Source organism: Perca fluviatilis, chromosome 11, assembly GCF_010015445.1.
Source record: "Perca fluviatilis chromosome 11, GENO_Pfluv_1.0, whole genome shotgun sequence".
NCBI classification, from domain to species: domain Eukaryota; kingdom Metazoa; phylum Chordata; class Actinopteri; order Perciformes; family Percidae; genus Perca; species Perca fluviatilis.
The window spans coordinates 31,802,378-31,822,858 of record NC_053122.1 but is presented as its reverse complement, the minus strand read 5'-3'; the positions used below and the strand labels follow the sequence as shown (position 1 = coordinate 31,822,858).

At 41.2% G+C, this 20,481-nt stretch overlaps 1 protein-coding gene across 2 annotated transcripts; it reads left to right on the top strand.

The window, feature by feature from the left end:
- The first annotated feature begins 1,434 nt into the window (after positions 1 to 1,434).
- On the top strand, positions 1,435 to 20,355 carry LOC120569109 (junctional protein associated with coronary artery disease). 2 transcript variants are annotated; one of them, XM_039816983.1, is made up of 4 exons: positions 1,435 to 1,564; positions 7,917 to 8,349; positions 12,260 to 16,194; positions 17,083 to 20,355. In XM_039816983.1, exons 2-4 carry the CDS (start codon positions 8,024 to 8,026, stop codon positions 17,115 to 17,117), a joined length of 4,296 nt encoding a protein of 1,431 aa, XP_039672917.1. In that variant the 5' UTR covers positions 1,435 to 1,564; positions 7,917 to 8,023; the 3' UTR covers positions 17,118 to 20,355. The 2 variants fall into 2 exon arrangements, with proteins under 2 accessions (XP_039672917.1, XP_039672918.1); XM_039816984.1 differs by lacking the exon at positions 1,435 to 1,564 and having other exon boundaries at positions 7,755 to 8,349.
- Positions 20,356 to 20,481: the final 126 nt, after the last annotated feature.

Here is a 20,481-nt window from a genome sequence, read left to right as displayed (position 1 = left end):
AGCAGCAGCCAATGCCTTTGTTTTCAAGTAGCAAGGAATTCACGCGGAACCGTTACAACTCTGCCGTCATTATGTTAAGCCCGCCCACCGACTCTTTATACGAAGGGATTGGCCCGGCTAGAGTTTGGTTTTTCCAGCTCAAAAGCCAACGGAGAGTTGCTAGACCCCTGGCTGCAAATTACATTTTCTGCCGCTAGGGTGCGTCTAGATTTCTAGGTTACATCTAGCTCAGTCATGCTGAATGTAGCTGAGTGAATGTAAGCCGGCCCTGGCCCACGTATTGTTTTGCACATTTAGCAGTGGGTTGACAATGTGGACTTGGACCAATCTCAAATGAAAATCAGCTGCAGTTTGCAGCACTCAGCTTAGCTTGAGCCAGTGTAAGTCAGGTGCGTCATTTCTCAGTCTGACAACGAGGTGTCCTACAATAAGGCCTGTATTGGGTCAAGGCATATTGGCTACTTGGGAACACTCAAACTGCACACTCTCCGTTCTCAACAGATTTAATCTGCTTTGTCAACCAGTACAAAAGCAACCAAAAAGAGCCAATAACAGAGCATGAAAGTGTCCCCAGTCATTAGATGGATAAAATAAAAAAAAAACATTAATTAATCAATTATGGGGACTATCTTTAACTTGTTAATTGAACTGCTCAGTAGAAATCCAGCTCTGGTTGCACTGGGCAACTCCCACATGTGGATGCATGTCAAATAAACCCCCTCCCTGTAGGTGAAAAAAGCAAAGGCTTACATGGTGTCTGCAGGGACCCCTGAGGTCAGGCTTTAGCACTTTGTCATCAGTGAGTGGCTCTCTGGGACGTGCGCGTTGCCCCGTCACTCCTCCGAATGAGGGATCCCTCAGAGTGCAGCATGTCACAGTTGGCACGGGAAGGCCTGAGCCCAGCACATTTAATTAGCCGAGCTTTCTTGGCATTGGGTGGGAGGGGGGACACACAGTGACGAGTCATCAACACCACCAAGGGCGCGGTGCTGCTGCACATCTAAAACTTAACAGGATGGGAAAGAAGCGCATGGGCGTTGATGTGGGAATCTGTCACTTGGAGATGAATTTTTTTTTTTTTTTTTTTATTGGAAACATCAGTTGGGTAATGCAGCAAAAATGAGCACAAGCAGTGACTGACCTTTCTTGTAAAAACACATATGGTGTGATCCTCTCAGCTTTTAATGTATCGAACATGCGTGACAGAGATTAAGATACAGGGGAGAAACAAAGCCCTCACTGCTCCACATGTCGGTAGTTATCATTCAAGTCAATATGCCAGATTGAATGGAGAAAAAAATGACTGTTGCTATGAAAAAAGAGCAAAGTTAGGAAAAACAGTTTGGGAGAAACCATTCTGACATCCCTCTCTGTATAGCTGCATGCATGTGAGGAGCCCACCCCACCTCAGCTGTAGTGAGGAGAGCCCATCCAGGCAGCCAGCAACCAGCGCGTCTTTGCCTACCAATAGGCATGCTCGGCTCAGGCTCTGTGCAGTGCTCAGTCTCAGCAGCTAAAGCTGGGCGCAGGGGAACTGCGACGGCCGCGCCAAGCATCTTCCCAGGTATGCGTCTCTCTGTCGCTATACGCCCTTATTCCTTTTTTGCAATGTTATGGTATCTTGCTGCATGCTGTTTCCCGCTCTCCCGACACCGGCTTATTTCTAGGGAGGGGTTGCTGTGTCTTATATTTTTTTGTCTTTTTTTTTTTTTTGGTTGCTCACGTAGCCTTCACTGTAGCGCAGGGCAGCGGGTCTTCTTGTTAAACACTCATAGTCAGCGAGGACGCATCTGCAAAAAAAACCTCCTCGTTAACCGCGCGTCAACTTGCACACACCTCAAAATGTTCGCCCTTCGACAGATGAGCGCCGAGCAGCCTCCGCCGCTGCTGCTGCTGGCGAGGCGGGGATTTGCGCTCGCTGCTGCGCTGCGTGCATTTCTTGGGGAAACATTTGCAACGAGGTTATGATTTGGCTCAAGCGGCTTTCGTCAAAACATGACCGCTGACTATATTTTCCAACTTGCTGTGCGTGCAGGTAGAGGTTTTATTTATTTATTTATTTTTCTAGTAGGCGCTGGACTTGCGGTATAGGCTACTGGGCGAAGCAGGTATTGGGAGCTGATTTGAAAAATCATTTCATAGCAGTCAATTTTTAAGTAGGCTGTGCCAAATAACGCTGCAGTATAGGCTATGGCTATAGTAGGTGATGCTGTAGGCTATATGCATGGACAGACATTTCTACAACATTGATATATTATTGATAGCTGTGTGTTATGATACAACGGGTCTATTTCAAATCATTATTCATTCGGTAAGTTACCATCATGGGGAAATGATTTTGAGGATGTTTTTTTTCACAGAATCAGGTGGACTTAGTTTACTCAAAGTGCTGTTAATTATAAACGTGCTGAACCTGAGCTTTAAATGAGTTTGAGTAAGCCGTGTATGAATGATGAGCCTGGTCTGTAGCGCCGTTATCCCTGTCACTAGGTAAGATGTAGGTGCACTCCCTTGGCAGTTAGGGTGGTGCTGCCTGCTAGTGCTGATGTGTTACAGTGGCCGCTACCTGTGCATGCAGTCTAATAGGCCTGGCTGTACATTTGCTCCGGGAGGTTGGATGGATGGATGGATGGATGGGTGGGTGGGTGTTGGTCAATAAAACAAAATCTCAAAAAATAAAGTAAAAAATAAATTTAGACTCAACCTCCAAGTTGAAGTTTTTTTAGGGGCAGCGCAGGAAAAGTAGGCAACGAAAGCTCCTCACATAAAAATGGATCTATGTTTTCTGAAAGCAGAAAAAAAGGACTTACTAGGAGTAAATGAATGGCCTCAACAGCAACTTTTACAACAGCTGACCTTATTGTTAGTTCTCCTCGCACACACAAAACTATCATATCCTTCAGCATATCATTGATGTGCATGTAAAAATCCGGTTGTGTTGTAATTATGAATGGTACTTTTGTTGTTGCTATGCAAAAAAAAGGGCTCATGTGCTATATTTCCACTGCAATCATTTGAAGCTGTGACCTTGTCAAAAAGGGCCACTGTGTGTCTGCTTCTTTCCGGTTTTCTCTGATAAAAGTCTGCGTTAAAGGAAGCTACTTAGCTCCATACCAGTCCATTCACTCGTCATGACTGCTTTTGGATTTGAGATCATTCAAGAAGCCCTTGAGTTGATTTTTTGCTGCATTTACCACACTGCCTTCACTCCACTTGAAAAGCCAGGAATAGTTGGAGGGTACATCAGAAGCCCTGATTTCAACATGCTGAGGTTTAATGGTATGTTAGGGTCTGCTCCGCATGCCTAGTCAGTGAAGTTACATTGAAGTTAATAAATGAGCTAATCCATTTCCACATGTGCTGTCCTTGTTCCTTGAAAACTTGCCTCCACAGAGGTCTTAGGGTGGAGATTTTCTGCTGAGCCTTTTACATCAGGATAGTAAGGCTGGGACCATATGCTTTTGTCCCGATTCGATTCTTTCACAATACATTGGTGCCGATTACATTTGTATTGCGATTTTCATATACGATTCTAGAAGAATTGTGATTCGAGTATTGAGATTTTCTTTTCCTTCTTTAACAAAAACAAAAGTTGAAAAATACACTTCTAGAGACAATATATCATGGGACATTTCTACAAACGAATTGTTTTCTAAAAAGAATGCATATCACATGTCAGTCATTCAGTCTGACATTAATTTCATTTGTAAAGAAGAATTCAATTCAATTTTATTTATAGTATCAAATCATAACAAGCGTTATCTCAGGACACTTTACAGATAGAGTAAGTCTAGACCACACTCTATAATTTGGACACAGACACTGATACAGATATACAGATATAGAGAAATATGATTCTTAATAATTATAGCAGTTGAAATGATGAGCAGTGGCAGTTATAGTAACAATAAAGATAGTGGAACTATAACTAGAAATAATATACAGAGTTATAAGTTATAAGTACATAACATGGAATCTCTGCTTTCACTCTATTTTGCTGGAAATGGATATTATGTAGTTGCCGTCGGCGGTACCGCACAAACAGAAAATATTTAGGTGAACCATTGGTAAAATATATATATATTGATTTTGGGGAAAAGAATCCATTTTAAAAATCGTCGTAAAAAAGAAATCACGATACATACGTGAACTGTTTTTTCCCCCAACCCTACTGGATAGTATGAATGATCTCCAGGCTAGATGTGAAGTGTTACAGTGAATTCTACAGTATGTTAGGAGCTCCCAGGCCAGGGGAGACTCCGGACTGCAGAGTGGATAAAGTTATGGAGGGAGAAAAGTTAAGGTCACTTTAAGGTCAAGCGAAGAAGAGGGAATCTTTCCAAATCATTTGAGCGAAATGGTCCTTTATATAATTAATATCTTGCATCATTGATGAAAATGGAGCAAAACAAAGAATTTACTGCAAGATTTCTTGATTTAGGTAAACTTTCTTTTGTTTCCTAGTGAGCTGCAACAATTAGACTATTAAAAAGAAAATGAATCAGCAACTATTTTGATAATCAATTAGTGACTTTGATGAAATTTGAATGTACTTGTTGGTTCCAGCTTCTCATATAAGTTTTTTGTGCTTGGCTTTGTCATATGTGACAGTAAAGAAAATATGGTTTGGTTTTCGAACGAAGCAACAAAACAAGCAGTTTAAGGATATCACTTTGGACTCATTTCTGATACTAAATGATGAATCAAAATGGTTCTATTAAGCTACAGTTACAGTGAAATGTTATCACATCAGCTCCTTAAACTTGGGCACGATTCATCAATAAGCAGAATGTGGTTGTCAAATTGCCACATAGAAAAAATTATTAATATAAATATTGTAACATCTAACATTATAATAAATCGATAATGGAATGAATCATTAGTTGCAGCCCTAGTCATTAGTTGCAGCCCTAGTCCGATTACTGTTAAACTCTATTAGTATAAACAGAAGTTGTAAGTGTAATTAATTATCTTATGTTTTAAAGATTCTGTAGAATACAGTTATTTTGTATTATCACATCAGTATTTACTGATTGTAGCAAAAAAAAATAGGGTTTTATTATATGTAAATGTTTTAAAAAGTGAATAGCATTTCAATACATTGTATTGTCCTAGCCTAAGGTATCAATTATGAATTGCATAGAAAAGCAAATTCCTTTTTAATAGCTTTTGGGCTAAGCCAAAAACATGAAAAGGAACAGAAGCAAGTCTCATATGAGCTTATTTTAATGTATTAATTTGTTATTAAGATTACACTTGTTGCTCATATGAAACAATATGAAATCAGTGCATTTTGTTCATACACAGAGGAAAATACAATGTACTGTAATAACAGGTACTCTGCCCAGGGAAACTTTCAGAAAAGTTTACTGTAGTATTATAAAAAAAAATCAGTCTGATATCTTAGGTGTTATTATATTAATGATAACTGATATTAATTAGTTAATGACATCTTTCCCTGATTCATACTGCAACCTGTAATTGGAAGATAACAGAGATGGAGTATTGTAGTTTCAGAACATAAATAAGTAAAGGTGTTTGCTGCGAATAATTTTGGCAAGGCATCAATTTTGATTCAACACTGTACTTGTCCTTTAAGTGACACCATCATAATGGAAAATTAACAGCGAGCCACTATTCAAGTCCAAACATGATGATTAGCAGAATGCTAATGTGTGCAAAGCCTTTGATCACTGTGTTACTGTTTTATAAGCCATCCACTGTCATATCCAAGCAGGACAGACTGTTATAACCACTAATTAATGTATCTCACACACACACACACAGACTGCAGAGGAATTTAGGAGAATACACTTTTCACATAAAAACTTTAGTCTGTGTTCAAGCAAGTCATAAAACAACATTCTTCTTTTGGTTTACCTACTTTTTGCATTATATTTAGGGCTGAAATAATTATTCAATTATGAAGTCAAGTCAAGTCATTTTATTTGTATAGCACATTGAAACGAACAACAGTTGACCCAAAGTGCTTTACAGGTAGAGCAGGGAAGGCAGAAACAGTATGCCTTAAAGATACATAATCAAGGTTGCAAGGTTCCATGAATATAGTTAGGCAAAGGTAAAGTCAAATAATGTAACATAGAATAAAACAACAATGGAACAAAATTTGCAAACACAAAAAGATAAGAAAAAGTTGAGTTCAGTTCATAGCTCTGAATCCTTAAAAAAAAAAAAAAGGAATCAAAGGGAGTTAAAGCAAGAGAGTAAAAATGCGTCTTCAGATTTGATTTAAAACTGTCAATTGTATTACAGGATTTGATATGGGGGGGAGGGAATTCCAGAGTTTGCGGCTACTACAGAAAAGGCTCGGTCCCCTCTGTTTTTTTTTTTTTTTTAAGATTATTTTTTGGGCTTTTCCACCTTTATTTGATAGGACAGCGAGGTGAGAAAGGGGAGAGAGAGGGGGAAGACATGCAGGAAATTGTCACAGGTCGGAATCGAACCCTGGACCTCTGCGTCGAGGAACAAACCTCCCCGTATACGTGTGCCTGCTCTACCCACTGAGCCAACCCGGCCACACCCCCCTCTGGTTTTTAGGCGTGTCTGGGGGATGACAAGGAGTTGTTGGGTTGTGGACCTGAGTGCCCTGGGTTGATAAAAAGAAAAAGAATCAACTATTAGTAACAGTAGGTAATCACTTTTTAAGAAACAATGTCAAACATTTCCTAGCTCCTTCTTCTAAATGAGGATTTGCTGCTTTTCTGTGTCGTTTGTGATTGTTAACTGAACATCTTTGGGTTTCGGAGTGTTGGTTGAACAAAAAAAAAAAGCCTTCCCTTGGGCTTTTGTGAAATTGTGACGAGCATTTTTCACTATTCTCTGACACTTCACAGACCCAGCAGATTAATCATTACAGTAATATAAATAACTTTGTTGCAGTGCTAATTATATATATTTTTTTATAAAACAGTATTGTCAGTACAGTCTGAGAGAAGTGCTGAAAACCTTAAAAAATAGTTTGCTCGCTTTGTTGTTGAACAGATTCAGTTACTGTATGTCCACGCCTGGTGAGGTGGCCTGGAAAATTTTGGTTTGGTTGGTTTTGCTTTATATATATTAAATAAGAAAATAAATACGATATGATGCACACGTGAGAATGTACTTGTACAGAGATGTAACAATCTTTTTACACCTAAATATTGAGTCCATTTTAATTTTTTGTTAACATTGCAAGATAGACTTCCACTTTCAACTGGAATTATGAATCAGAAGCTGAATCACTTTAATAACATGTAATAAATGTATCATATTTTTTCCTGATGCCATTACGACAGAAGAAATGGCAACTTAGGAACTTACACCACGGTGGCACGCAGCACAGAGACAAAGGGCAGTATACATTATCTGCAGTCATTTCTGCAGCTGTATTAAGTTACCAGGCAAACTATACTGTTGGATATCACCATAGTGTATCTGACACAGACTGTATCGTATGGAGAGGTATTTAATCTCTTCTCTTTACTTAATGTTGAAGAATTACTTCGTAGCTTTTATTAACATGCACAGTTATTCTTGGCTATTGGAGAAAGTATATGAGAAATGTGAGGCTAGATTTGGGAGATAATTGAACATGTTCTGGAAAATAAACCGGACTACACAGTAAAAAATAAAAAAAATAAAAATTCTGCAGTGTGCACCTTTAAAATTTTGGTTGTACATTCCAGAGTTAAACTTGCAGACAGTGTCTGCACAAAATACTTATGTTCATGTTTGACTTATGACGACACTCACTGAACTTTGAAAATAGCACATGCTAAAAAAAATACATTAACGTACCTGGAAAGGTAACATCAACAACAACATCTGTATTTTCTGACATCTGCTAGCGTGTTGAAAATGACAAATCCTCGATTTAGGTGCATGCAGAAATAATCTGTTCTCTTCCCTTCCCTTAGTGATGGCCTCTGCTGAGCAAACGTGCTCCAGCTTCTACCAGCATCACTGCGCATAAGGAAACACACCCACCTTTGCCCTCCTGCCCAGAAGTGAGCGAGACACCACCATGTACAGTGTGGAAGACCTCCTCATTTCGCACGGATATAAATTGCCGAAGAGCGGCCCTCCATCTGCCACGCCTTTTGACAAACGCCCTGCTGATTGCCAGCGTGAACTTGTGGACAACAGGGCTGTCCGGGGGACACTGAACGGGTATGAGGCGGGCCGGGGGGCATCTATCACAGGCATCTATGGCAGCAGGCAGGCACTGGTGAAGGGCTACCCCGCCACTGACAACGAGAGCGGGGAAAGGATCCTAAGGAGAAAAGAAATCGGCATCGGTATCCTAGGTGACGCTCAGCCCTTGGGTGATTCTCTCGCCACAGATAGTGGGTGAGTGCATTTTTTTTTTCCCTCGCTATTGCGATCCCCCACACCCTTTACCTCCCCCCCCCCCCTTCTCATTGGGGCCCTTTGGTATTGCATGCAAAACTGAGTCTGCACTGCGCAGGGGATTTTTTTCCTCCTCTTCCCTTTCCCCTCCTTCCAGAGCTGCAGAACACTGTGGCTGCAGCAGCACCACTGACATATGCTGGGATATGAGGAAATATGAAAGGTGCCTTTGCACTTGTTTGAGATGTGTACATGCCTTAAAAGAGAGGTGGTATGCGTCTCTGTAGAGCCCACCCATGCACTGGTATCGTCTCTACAGCCTCAACCAGGCAGGCAGATGTAAACAGCAGCACTAGACAGTAAGCAAACTGAGGAAAACTGAACATGCCTCAAGACAGGCTCGTAATCACTCCACTGTAAACACTGGCACACTGAATCACACCCAGCACGTGCCCTGTGATGTAAGCATGTTGCTGGGCAAGTGTGCACAACGCGGCTCCCCTCAGCCATACAGTAGCATATGCTGCTGAGGATGATCCATGGACTTTGCTGCTTAAATGAATGAGTACAGTGACTAACAGTGATTTAGTGCAGTGCAGATATGAGATGAAGCTCTTGAAAAGGACAATTGTTATTCATTTTGAGTTCTCTTTTATTATTTATTAGACTGGATATTTTAAAACCTTATTTTGTAATATGTATTTATGGTATATTTTATGGTTAGATTTTTTTTTATTTGTTTTGTATAGAATTGCTAACTGCAAATCATCATAAATATTAAGCAACTAGCCTGAGAAAATACAATAATTGATTTATTTAGGAAGGATTTCAAACCCTCACTCCCTCGTTCAATTAACTGCACCTACGGATGTTTATGGATATCATTGACTTTTCTCCTTCAGCAGTCCTGTTCCACCACACCAAGACATTTACCACGACTGCTGGAGAAAATTCCAAAATTAAAATTACACTGTAATTTAACAAAATGACCCTCTTTAAACACAAATAAATGTAGCTCTGTTTTATTTAGACTCAATTTGTTATGATTATGCTATTTCTAAGATAATTGTTTTGACAGTGCAACATGCATTGCAGCCATATCTTGCACCTACATTTGGAACCATAACTAAAATTATCTCCAGGCGGCACTGCTTCATCACAGTGGTACCACTGTTTTGAACCTGCCAACAGTCACTCGTCACACACTTGCCATTTTATGTTAAATTCAGCAAGCATTAAAAAAATTTAAATTATGTATTTTCTAAAAGGGCACAGTTTGATCTTGCTAATTGAGTTATGTGATCAGTTAATCTGAGGTAAAGATGTACTTTTGCTAAATATCGTGTCAGATAAGGTAATTGGATGTTTTTGCTCAGGCTTTCTTTAAGAGCCAAAGTCGCTGTCCAGATGACAAACTTCCAAGGTAAGGTCAGCACAATTTAATATGCAGATCATTTTGCAGTAGCATCACAATTTCATGGTTTCTTCAAGGGACTTGGGAGCCGCTGACTCAAGCACTTCTGTCTCATATGTGCTGGCTCTCCTTGATTAAGTTGCGTTGGAAAGCCAATACTGCCAAAGCCAAAACACATGCTTGAGACTGGCATAGACACAATTATCAAATCTTAAAAGGTTGTTAAAGGGGTGATAGAATGATTATATAGGGTATTTTACACTGTTCCTTAAAGGTCCCATGGCATGAAAATTTTACTTTATGAGGTTTTTTAACATTAATATGAGTTCCCCCTGCCTGCCTATGGTCCCCAATTGGCTTGAAATGGTGATAGGTGTAAACCGAGCCCTGGGTATCCTGCTCTGCCTTTGAGAAAATGAAAGCTTAGATGAGCTGTTCTGGAATCTTGCTTGTTATGAGGTCATAACAAGCGAGGTTACCTCCCCTTTCTCTGCTTTGCCCGCCCAGAGAATTTGGCCAACCCATGAGAGAGAGACATCATGGCTTTCAAACGAGAAAAGCGGCAGTTGGTCAAGGCCACACCCCTACCCTCCACATTGCCCCGCCCTCTCTCCTCCTCTATAGCTACAGACACAGAAATGGCACAGTCTGAGGAAAGCTCATTGTGGGACTGGCTCTAGTGGCTGTAATTCTGCACCAAGGCTGAATTTCGGGAAAGAGACTTCAGATACAGTATTAGGGGACCACTAAGGTCTATATAAAAGCATCCAAAGAGCACCATGTCATGGTACCTTTAAGGTCTCCTAATGGGGTATGTAACATTGGTTGGGCTGAAAATTGCCCGAATGCTATTTTATTAGGCCCTTAACTACCCTGTGAATATGAGAGCTTTTCTTCCAAATATGGTATGCTCATCATTATTCTGAATGAGCTACGTGCTGATTGGTTTGAGCAAACTACATAGAAACACATGGGAGACTCGACAGCAGGTCTCATATTTCAGACACTGCAAAGTTATACATTGTTTGTCGGGCTATTTCGTTATTAAATTCACTTCTGAGACTTTTTAAAGCGAGAAATCAACTATATAAAGCTCAAATATGGGCTCTTTTTATGAAAATTGATGGCTAATTGCAAATTTGGTAAGACTGTGTGTCGGAGTTCAGCTGCCGGTGCTGCCTCGCCGTTCGGCCCGCCTTCCTTCACAGACCCCGGCCTTCTATGAGGTACTTGGAACTCCGTCACGGCTGGCAGCCCACAGCATGGACTAAAGCTAACAACGGTGTCCGATTTCAAGTTAATGAATATTTGTGAAGACTAGGTGTTTCGTTAGCTGCGACTGTCCCTTCAATCCTAGCTATGTGTAGCTAGCTACAAATCACGGATAGTTAGCTTCATTTTCGGCGTAATTCAAGTATATTTACAGTTTGAATTTCGTCACACCACGTATACAACATCTACCTAAGGGTCTTATAAAGCTAACAATGGTGTCCGATTTCAAGTTATTTTTGTGAATTTCAGAGGAATTCTAAGAGGAGGCTAGCTAGCTCTCATTGATAGAGCTACATCCAGCCACAGGCTCTATCAATGAGACTCGCGGACAAGTGGCGTTTATTTCCCCAATCGTTTGTTTAAATAACTCAACACATTATAATTACACACATTAAAAGAGTAACTGGAATCTGTGGTAAGAGATTGCTCACAGCAGGCCGGGGTCTGTGAAGGAAGGCAGGCCAGGCGGCGCGACAGCTACACAGGCAGCACTGGCCGCTGAACTGACACACAGTCGGACAAAATTTGCAATTAGACATACATTTTTGTAAAATGGCCCATATTTGACCTCTACATTGTTGATTTCTCGCATAAAAAAGTGTCAGAAGTGAATTGAATGGTAAAATAGCAGATGAACAATGTATACAATTTCTGAGATCTGCCCGACCTAGAGTCAGAAGACTAACTGATCTCAGGTCAGTTGTGTAGCCTATGCAAATGTTGGGGCGTGACAAAGAGAGAGACTAGAGCCAAATGAGGAGGAGCCCCATAGTTAGATAGATAGTAACTATGGGGCTTATTGAGATTTGCCCGTTTTCAGAGGCAGTTTCAAATTGTGAGATTTGTAGAGAAAAGAGGTGTCAATGGGATTTAGTTGTTCTATGTATGTCCTAGTTACCCACTAAACTGTCATTATTCAACTATGACAAAGTAAAATCGGTTTTGCATTCTATCACTCCTTTAATAGAGATAAAAGTCATTTTGTTTTGTGTTTGGAAAGCCAGTTCATTGCAGATAGTTTAAAGTATCAATAGTGCCTTGTTATTGTTTTTTTTAAACTTTGGAATACCAGCAAACTGTAAATCATATAAAAAAATATTTGTGCCTTTTAGACACTATGTCTGTCTAAACCTAATGAAAAATTATAACTGTTTGCAAGTGTCCACCTCACTCTCATTCTTAAATTTGTTGTCTTATTCACACTGAACTTTTCTGTCTCAATAGGTTCTACGATGTTCCCAGTTTGACATATTCAGAGCCGCTATGCCATGATGAGAGGGATGTCTCCTACTGGCGGAGGCGAGGCCAGGACTTCAGCATCCTCCTGGACTATGCTGATGGCAGGGAGCTGAGGGCCTCTGCAGGCGCATGGAGGCCACAGGCCCTGATTGCAGCAGAGGAACACAGAGCAGAGAGGCAAGCGCAGCAGTTATGGGAGGACATTTCCTGGCTAAGGGACTTGGATGCAGCCCCTGGTCAACTAAGGGTGACTGGGGAGAGGAAGTGCCAGAGCCTCGGTACAGAGGAGTGGAGGCCTGCTGTGGGCCTGGGAAGGCAGCTGTCGGATGGGGACGGTGACAGGTGGGCTCAGGACCAGTACCGCCTGAGGACACCTGAGGGTTTTTTTCACCCTAGAACTAAAGCAAAGTCTCAGTCTCTCCCCAGAGTTTTGTCACCTGATGAAATTGCCAGCAGAGAGTTCATTCCATCCAGGCCTAGCTTACCTGATAGACAACAGAGGATAAGCAGCACTGTCTTCTCTGGGCCCTATAGTAGGTATATCTATAGTGGTGCTGTTGTCAGGGACCGGTGGGGTAGGAATGCAGGGCCAAGCAGCCATGTTGCACTTTTACCAAAGCCCAGGTTCAGCAGGCCTTTAAAGCCTCCGTCATATGAGATTCACCAGCAGACTAGAGGTAGCGCAGAAATGCTTGCTATAGACCAGGGTGCCAAACAAAAAGAAAGGCCTATCTACTATCCAAGGGGTGGGGAGCTGAGACAAGACTATTTCGCACAACACTCTGCCATTTCTGGAATGGAGCCACCTGGCTACATCCCACCCCCATCTTATAGAAGAGGCCCACCTCCAAGATCAGTTTCAGTCAACCGCAATGAAATGGCAAACCTAAGATGGAGGGCTGAAGCTCTGCAGATGCCCAGCTCAGATCCTGGAAGGTGGTTTTACAGACAGGCAGGTTCATGGCTGGAACACTATGGAGATCGTGGTGCATCCTATCGAAAACAGGTACATTCTGGATATGAAGAACAACCAGGTCATGCCCGTCAATTACCCTCTGGACTTGAAGAACAACCAGGTCATGCCCGTCAATTACCAACTGAAGACCCAAGAGTGAAGCAAATCTCAGGAGGGCCTAGCGGAAATTCTCTCACTGACTCAGACAAGATCCGTAACATCAACAAAGAGATTCCGTCTGCTACGATTTTAGGACAATCTACACATGATAGTGCCTTTCCTCCTCAACAGGGGTCATCTCTCAATACCGACAGCCGCAAAACATCTCTCAATGACAACGACAGCAGCAATCGATGGTGCAACAGGGGATTAAACAAAAAAAGTGACAGTGTAGGTCCTGAACAAAACCGTAGTCAGTTTTTTCCTTCATCTATTCTGGGTAAACCACCACCTCCCCCATGCAAGTCGGCTGACCAGAGCGTCTCTGAAACTGTGACAGAAGTAAAAAAGGTGGAACAACCTGAACCACCAGAGAAGGACAAATCCAAGAATCTAAAAAAGAGACTCAGTGAGACAATTTTTTGTTTGGTGTCTGTACCAGTTACTCCGCAGCTCAGCGGGATAATCCGTGATCAGAATAACAACAATGAGAAGTCACCAGACCCGGCGGACAGTCCAAGTGACAACAAAACTGGCCATTTAACAAACCAAAGTCTCCAAAGCACATCTTCAGCTGAAGCTGAGCTGCAAGCACTAACTGGTAGCATAGCGAGCAGCAAAACAAGCAGTAGAGCGAGCAGCAAAATGTTTAAAAGAGTACCCTGTAGACCACCTAAAATAAACCATTACAAGGAGATGAAACTGTCGGGATCCTGGCCTGCAAACCAGTATCGAGACCAGGAGACACAAACTAGCCCAGAGGCCCAAAAACCTGCCTCTGAAAACAAGGAAGCACAACAAGACCCTGTCCCTCCCGGCACTGAAGTCCCTCCTGATAGCAGCGGTGTAGTGGGCACCGCCTTCAGTTTTCCTATAAAGGGAGTAAAGAGCCTGAAATTGTCAAGCAACAGCGCCTTCTCCCTGACCGCCACCTTCTCCAACCAGCTGAATAAGAGCACAGCTCAGCAGCCAGCAGTACCACCCTCAGGAAATGTGGAGGAGACCAAACCAGCAGCAAATAGTGGGCAGGAGGTATTCGAACAGTTTCTGCTGAAACCGGCCAGCCAGCGTCCATGGGATGCTGTGAAAGAGCTGGAGACTATCAAAAAAGAAGTCCAGGATCAACAGCAGCAGCAGAGCAGCAAACAGCCCAGTGTTGATAAGTGCATAGAGGACCTCAACGAGGCCTACAAAGACATATTGGAGCTAGGCACTGCCAGCAATAAAGTCCCAAATGGTTCTGTTCAAATCCCTGAGCGTATCAAAATCCGATTAACATCAGAACCTCTCAACAAGCCCAGCAGCCTTAGGCGCAGTGCAGTAAGCTGGTCTGTTGACCCAGAATACAGGGAAGTCAAGAGCGCCTTCTCCAGGCCTGCAACAAAGTCGGTAACCTTCAGCAAGCAGCTTAGGGAGGAGCTCCCTGTCCCACCTCGGGAGCCAGGCTTCAGAGAATACAGGGTTGTTTCACATCTTTCGCGCAGACGGAGCAACGATGGCAGGACAGTGAAACTAGACCTGCCAGATGAGCCTATTGAGACACCACTTTGTGACTTCAGTCCAACAACGCGCACCGCAGCAGCTGAAATGCCATGGGCAGATAGACAGCCCATGCAGGATGCTTCTACGCTCACTAGTCCTCCTGATTATGAGGACATATGCCAGACTTTGCGTCAGCCTAAAGACGCAACGGATGTCAATAAAGCATCCACGGGCAGTTTTAAACCTAATGACGCAGAGACTCTTCAAGATCGCAGTGCTGAATCAGAGGAGGAGTGCCCTATTTGTAAAAGAGAGCTTGAGAATCAGATGAGACAGGGCCCATTGCCTCCACTTCATGAGGAGAACAGCTCGGACAGCTCGACCAATCAAAATGGCAGTCCACCACAACGTGTTGCGTTAGAAAGTCCAGCAGAATATATAAAAACAGAGGAGCCAAATGACTCAAGTTTGAATCAGTCAGGGTCTGACCTGTGTGCTGAAACAAGGGAGCCGCATTCAATGACACAGGAAAATGTGGGAGGGGGTGAAACAACGGGCAATGTTCCGGCAGAAAACTTGGATAATTTATGCGCAGTTAATCCTGCCGAAAAAATACCAGTGAATGGAGCTACAGAGGAGAGCACATCCACAATATCAGCAAATGATGTGCCAGCAGACCCCCAAGTCACAGAGGAGCACAGTGTTAGTGAAACAATAACTAAGGAAGTAGAATTAGGAGCGAAGGAAGCCATTACAAGAGAAACACCTCAGGGTGGTGCAGACAAACAAACTGCTGAAGTGAAAAGTGAGTGTGAGGGACAAGACAGTACAATGCCTGATGACAAGCAGGAGCAAGAAAAGAAGCCATTTGCTGTTCCAGAGCATAGACTTGGTTTACGGACTCATTTGGGGCGAGACCACCCAGGGTTGCCAGAGTTTCCGCCAGATAGACTGCCACTTTCAGTTCCCCCAAACCTAGACCGCAGGCTGTCTCTTAGCTTGGAGGGGGAGAGGAGGAGCAAGGGCCCCTCCCACCGAATGGAAGCCTTGCAGACCAAGCTGGCTATTTCTCCAGGTCGTGTGGCAGTTGAGCGCCTGGCCCGGATGAGGGAGGTGGACGTTATGTATCGCATGAGGCGCCTCAGCATTAGGAGTACTGACTCTGGGGAGGGGGAGGCAGAGGGAGACGGCAAGGACGAACAAGAGGAGGAGCCCCACCCTTCTCCTCAGAGAGACACACAGAACGATCAAGATCAAGAGATCACCCATTCACAGCAGGTCTCTGAGGAGACAGTGTTGCAAGATGAGGAGTCATCTCTTTCAGGTAAGATAAGGATGTAAATTAAACTTTGAGGATTCTTGTGGAAACAAATATACCCACATTTTGAAATTATCAAGGGCAACATTAATAGTAAAACATTTATTTCCCTTGTGGTGCTTGGGCCACAAAGATTTAGTATTGACTACTAAATATAAAAGGAAAATAACAAAGCAGATATTTAAAATATTTCTTCAATGCATCATGATCATGATTTCATTGTCCCTATCCACAGATTTATTATGCATGCTTCAGGACGACTGCAGACTAAACCATGATGAATGTGATTTAAATGCTGACAAATTTCTTGCTTTGAAAATCATAGGTGTTGATAGGAAATTATAAACATATGGCTTTTTAGAAAACAGAGTCATTTACCAAAATTGTGTAAAGGAGAGACGGCTGAAACTATTTATTTGATTTAATACTTCATGGGAATTTTTCCTCACCAATCTTAAAACCCCAAATCTATAAGAATGTTATAGTCTTGTGTAAGTAAGGGAGCACATGTGTGCATATAACCTTAAAACCTATAAACCTAAATATTATTTAGGTTGCAAGTTATCGAAATTGAAGAAACTGTCAATGGCCCTTGCTGTTAAAGACATCTCCACAAGATGGTGTAAATGCCTATGTGCAAGTCTACTACCCTCCTCTGTGAATTCAAATCCATTAAACATATTACTATTTATGTCACTGAAACAAACAATAAATACAAAGCATACTAGAAACACAACAATTATTTTTGACTGTGCTATATATTGCAGTTTTTGTCAGGTTATGTTTTGCACTTTGCACCTTACTAGCCTTCTTTGGTTTTGGATCATTTTAATATTATACAATACTAAAAAATACACTTTTTGTCAATTAATATTTTTCTTCTTTATGTCCCAGAACCCCATGATCCAAGCAGAGTGGTGAAAGTGTAGAAAGACTGCGTCCATCATCTCCATCTGAGGTTTTTAGCTCTAACACTGTGACCTGGCTGCCTACTAGAATGCCTTCATCTCATCTTGACACTGAAATGGCCTTCTTGTCCGACAAGAGCATTGTGTACACCCTCACCCTCGGCGCTGCGTTGACTACTAAGAGTGCTGTTCCACTGCCAAAGGGAGGTGCCCCTTTAACTTTTGGGGCAACTTCCACCTCGAATCCCTCCCCAGCCTTCCCAAACTGACTTCCCACTACCCCATCTTTCCTCCATCCCCAAGCCCATCCCCTTAGGGGGTTTCAACTAGTTAGTCTTCTTGTAGCGGCTTGTCCTTTCTCTTCTATCCTCCCTATGCTTTTTTCATTGGCAGACATTATGCAATTCTGTTGTGCATTCTAGAACTTTTAAAATGTCCATAGTGAATACAGTCAAGACATTTTTCGCATACTGAACGAATCTGTTTGTTTACGAGCGAGCTGTTAAGGATATGAATGTAAGCGTTTATGTTTAACCTAACGTAGACTAAGAAGGGTTATTGACACAAACCTGTTCTGTTGCATTTAAACCACACCAAAATAAACTGCGTATCTGATTGTCGTGGTGAGGCGACAGCTGTTTTAGAACTGGACATCACTGTCTCTGGCTCAAGAACTGTTTTGATTATTTTTTTTAGATGAGATAAATAAGCCTTTCTTTTTTTTATTTAACGACATTGTGCCCTGTCTCATTGCTTTTGTACACACTGCAACCATAACATATAGAGCTCTTCAATGAAGAGTGACTCTACACCACGTGACATGATAGACCAGTGACCTATTATACGTTACATTGGTTCTACGCTGGACAGGGGGAATTGCCTTCTTTAACTAGATGTGTGTTAGTCCTCTGATCAATCCGATGTATAGCTCCCATTTCCAGGTAATTTCAGGAAGCAATAAAGGCACGGATTGAGTATAATTGTTGGTTGGCATATTTGATAAACTTTAAAGATGGATGTAGGGATATAGAACAAAAAAAGATAGGTAGAGCAATATTGTTGTACAAACAGCTCAGTGGTGTAGTGGAGCTACCTGTAGGAACCATTGTCAGGAGTTTCAATGTGAACGTGTCATTCAAATCATATTACAGGGATATGGAATCGTGTCAGGGTATATGGGCGCTTAACAGGGGGTGGGTGCTGCTTTACTTCATGATATATGTTCATACATCGGTATTGCAAAGAGACAACATTTCACGGAAAATTTATTTTTGTTATCATTGAATTGTTAATCAGTTTGCATAATGTACAAAATAAAGTATATTTTAAATATTTTAAGAGATATTTTGTATTTAACCATGACATTTTATTGCTCAACACTTATATCAAGCTCAAAGTATCATATGTCTGTATAGTATCATAATGAGAGTATACATAATTTTCTAGTGCTTTAAAATCTAACAGAGTGATATAAGAAGGGATGGCCCTGTGGTATGCCTTGATCACACGATTCGGTTTCAGTGAGCGATAGGGTTCATCATTGCCAGTGTTGTGATGGAAACTTTTTGATTGTGCCATGATATCCTATTTGATAGTGCTTTTTCATATGCTGACAGAGTCAATGTTAGACGCTCCTTGTGATAATTGATACATTAATCCATCTCAGCTGTATTTCCTATGTCGGTGTCTTATTTTTGTCTTTGTATGTCTTCCAATTCAAATCATGTATTGTTCTGTTGTTGGTTCCTCAAAACATGTTTAGAAATAAAATTGGGAACTTTCTTTCTTTTCCTTCCTTCCACCCTCCCTTTCTTCTTCTCCTTCTACTCCTAAGTTCCTCTATTCTGTCTTTGTTTCTTTCATTGCAAAGCGTGTTCATTTTGTGTAAAATGTTCTGCTGTCCCCAACACTTGCACTAAAGGATACAATGCAGTATGCTATTTTTGGCTAAAAACCACGAATTTGCAAAAACTATGAAAAGAGAGTTTTTTTTTAAAAACAGGGGATTTTAATACATTTAAAATCATATCTCAAAACCTTAATAATGATTTAAAAAATCGTCTTATTGATAAAAACATGTTTGCAGTTACGTGATTTTTCCCACAACAGCAGTGCTGCATTGATGTAACGCATCAAAAGATTTGTAGTAAACCATCACTGTTTAATCACTCACCAAGTATCACTTAATTGTTATGTAGCATTTTACAGTTGTAGCATTTTATCAACTCAGAACTTTGTCTAAGAACTTAAAACATTTCTTGTAAATTTGGAATAATCATGTCGCCTTATTATGTGTGCATTACATTATACTCCAGGCAATGCCAAATATTAACCTACTAAGCACTGTTTCATACCTTAGGTTTTTAAAAACAACTTACTGTTCTGCCATCCCTCTGGCTGGAGAGGTACAAGTAGCATTGTGGATAGTTTCTGCTTTTCATGTTGTTTTTCTGTAGAAACACTGAATCAAAACTGTGAACTTCAAATAACACAAAAAGCATAATTTCAAAAAGTACAGGATGAGATTCAGTGTTTCAAGACAAGCCCATGGTCAGCACCACAGGGAGGATAAGCTGGCACGTCCATAATTACTGACACATCTCATTTTCAATTCATTTTGGAGACTGAAAGGCTTTGCCTCTGTCTTGTGTGTAAACTGCCCCTGATGACATTTAAATAGCTATTTCAGTACATACGCCCCCGAATAATTGGCATGTCAGGTACACTTTAACATAGTGTCATTTGACCTTTTGTACTGCAGGTTATGTGCAACATGAAGTAATTATGCACACTTGTAATATTTTCTATTTTCATATGAGATTTAAGTGCTTTTTGTACTCACTGACATCTTTTTTTCTTCCTTGCATGAAATGCAAGAAAGGAAGGAAAAAAATGTTTTTCATAAAGTATTGCATTTGGTACTCCAATAGTAAATCCAGTGGGCAAACATTATGTTTCATAATTTAATTTACAAACTATGCCAAGTATTAAAAAGCTATTTTTAGAGTAATTCAAAAGAGAACTCATTCATTTTTTTCCTTTAAGACATACCTTTATCTTTGTATCTATAAATATGAGCATAATCCATAGTCATATGATTGTGCTACTGTTGTATGATACTGCAGTCTGATTCATAAATAAACTCTTTGCATGAAAGTTGTGTTTGTGATCAATTGCCGAGGGGCCATCTACGGGATTTATTTCATGTACTGTATAAGGTTTACATATCCACTGGGGAAAATAATACTTTTTTTGTTCTTTGTAAAATATTTAAAATATGCAACTTCCTCTTTCTAAAATGAATATTATTGTATGAAAATTGACACAAACAGTAGTCAACAGCATTTGCAGCAAGAACGCTTTCATAATTGGTCTCACATTTTAT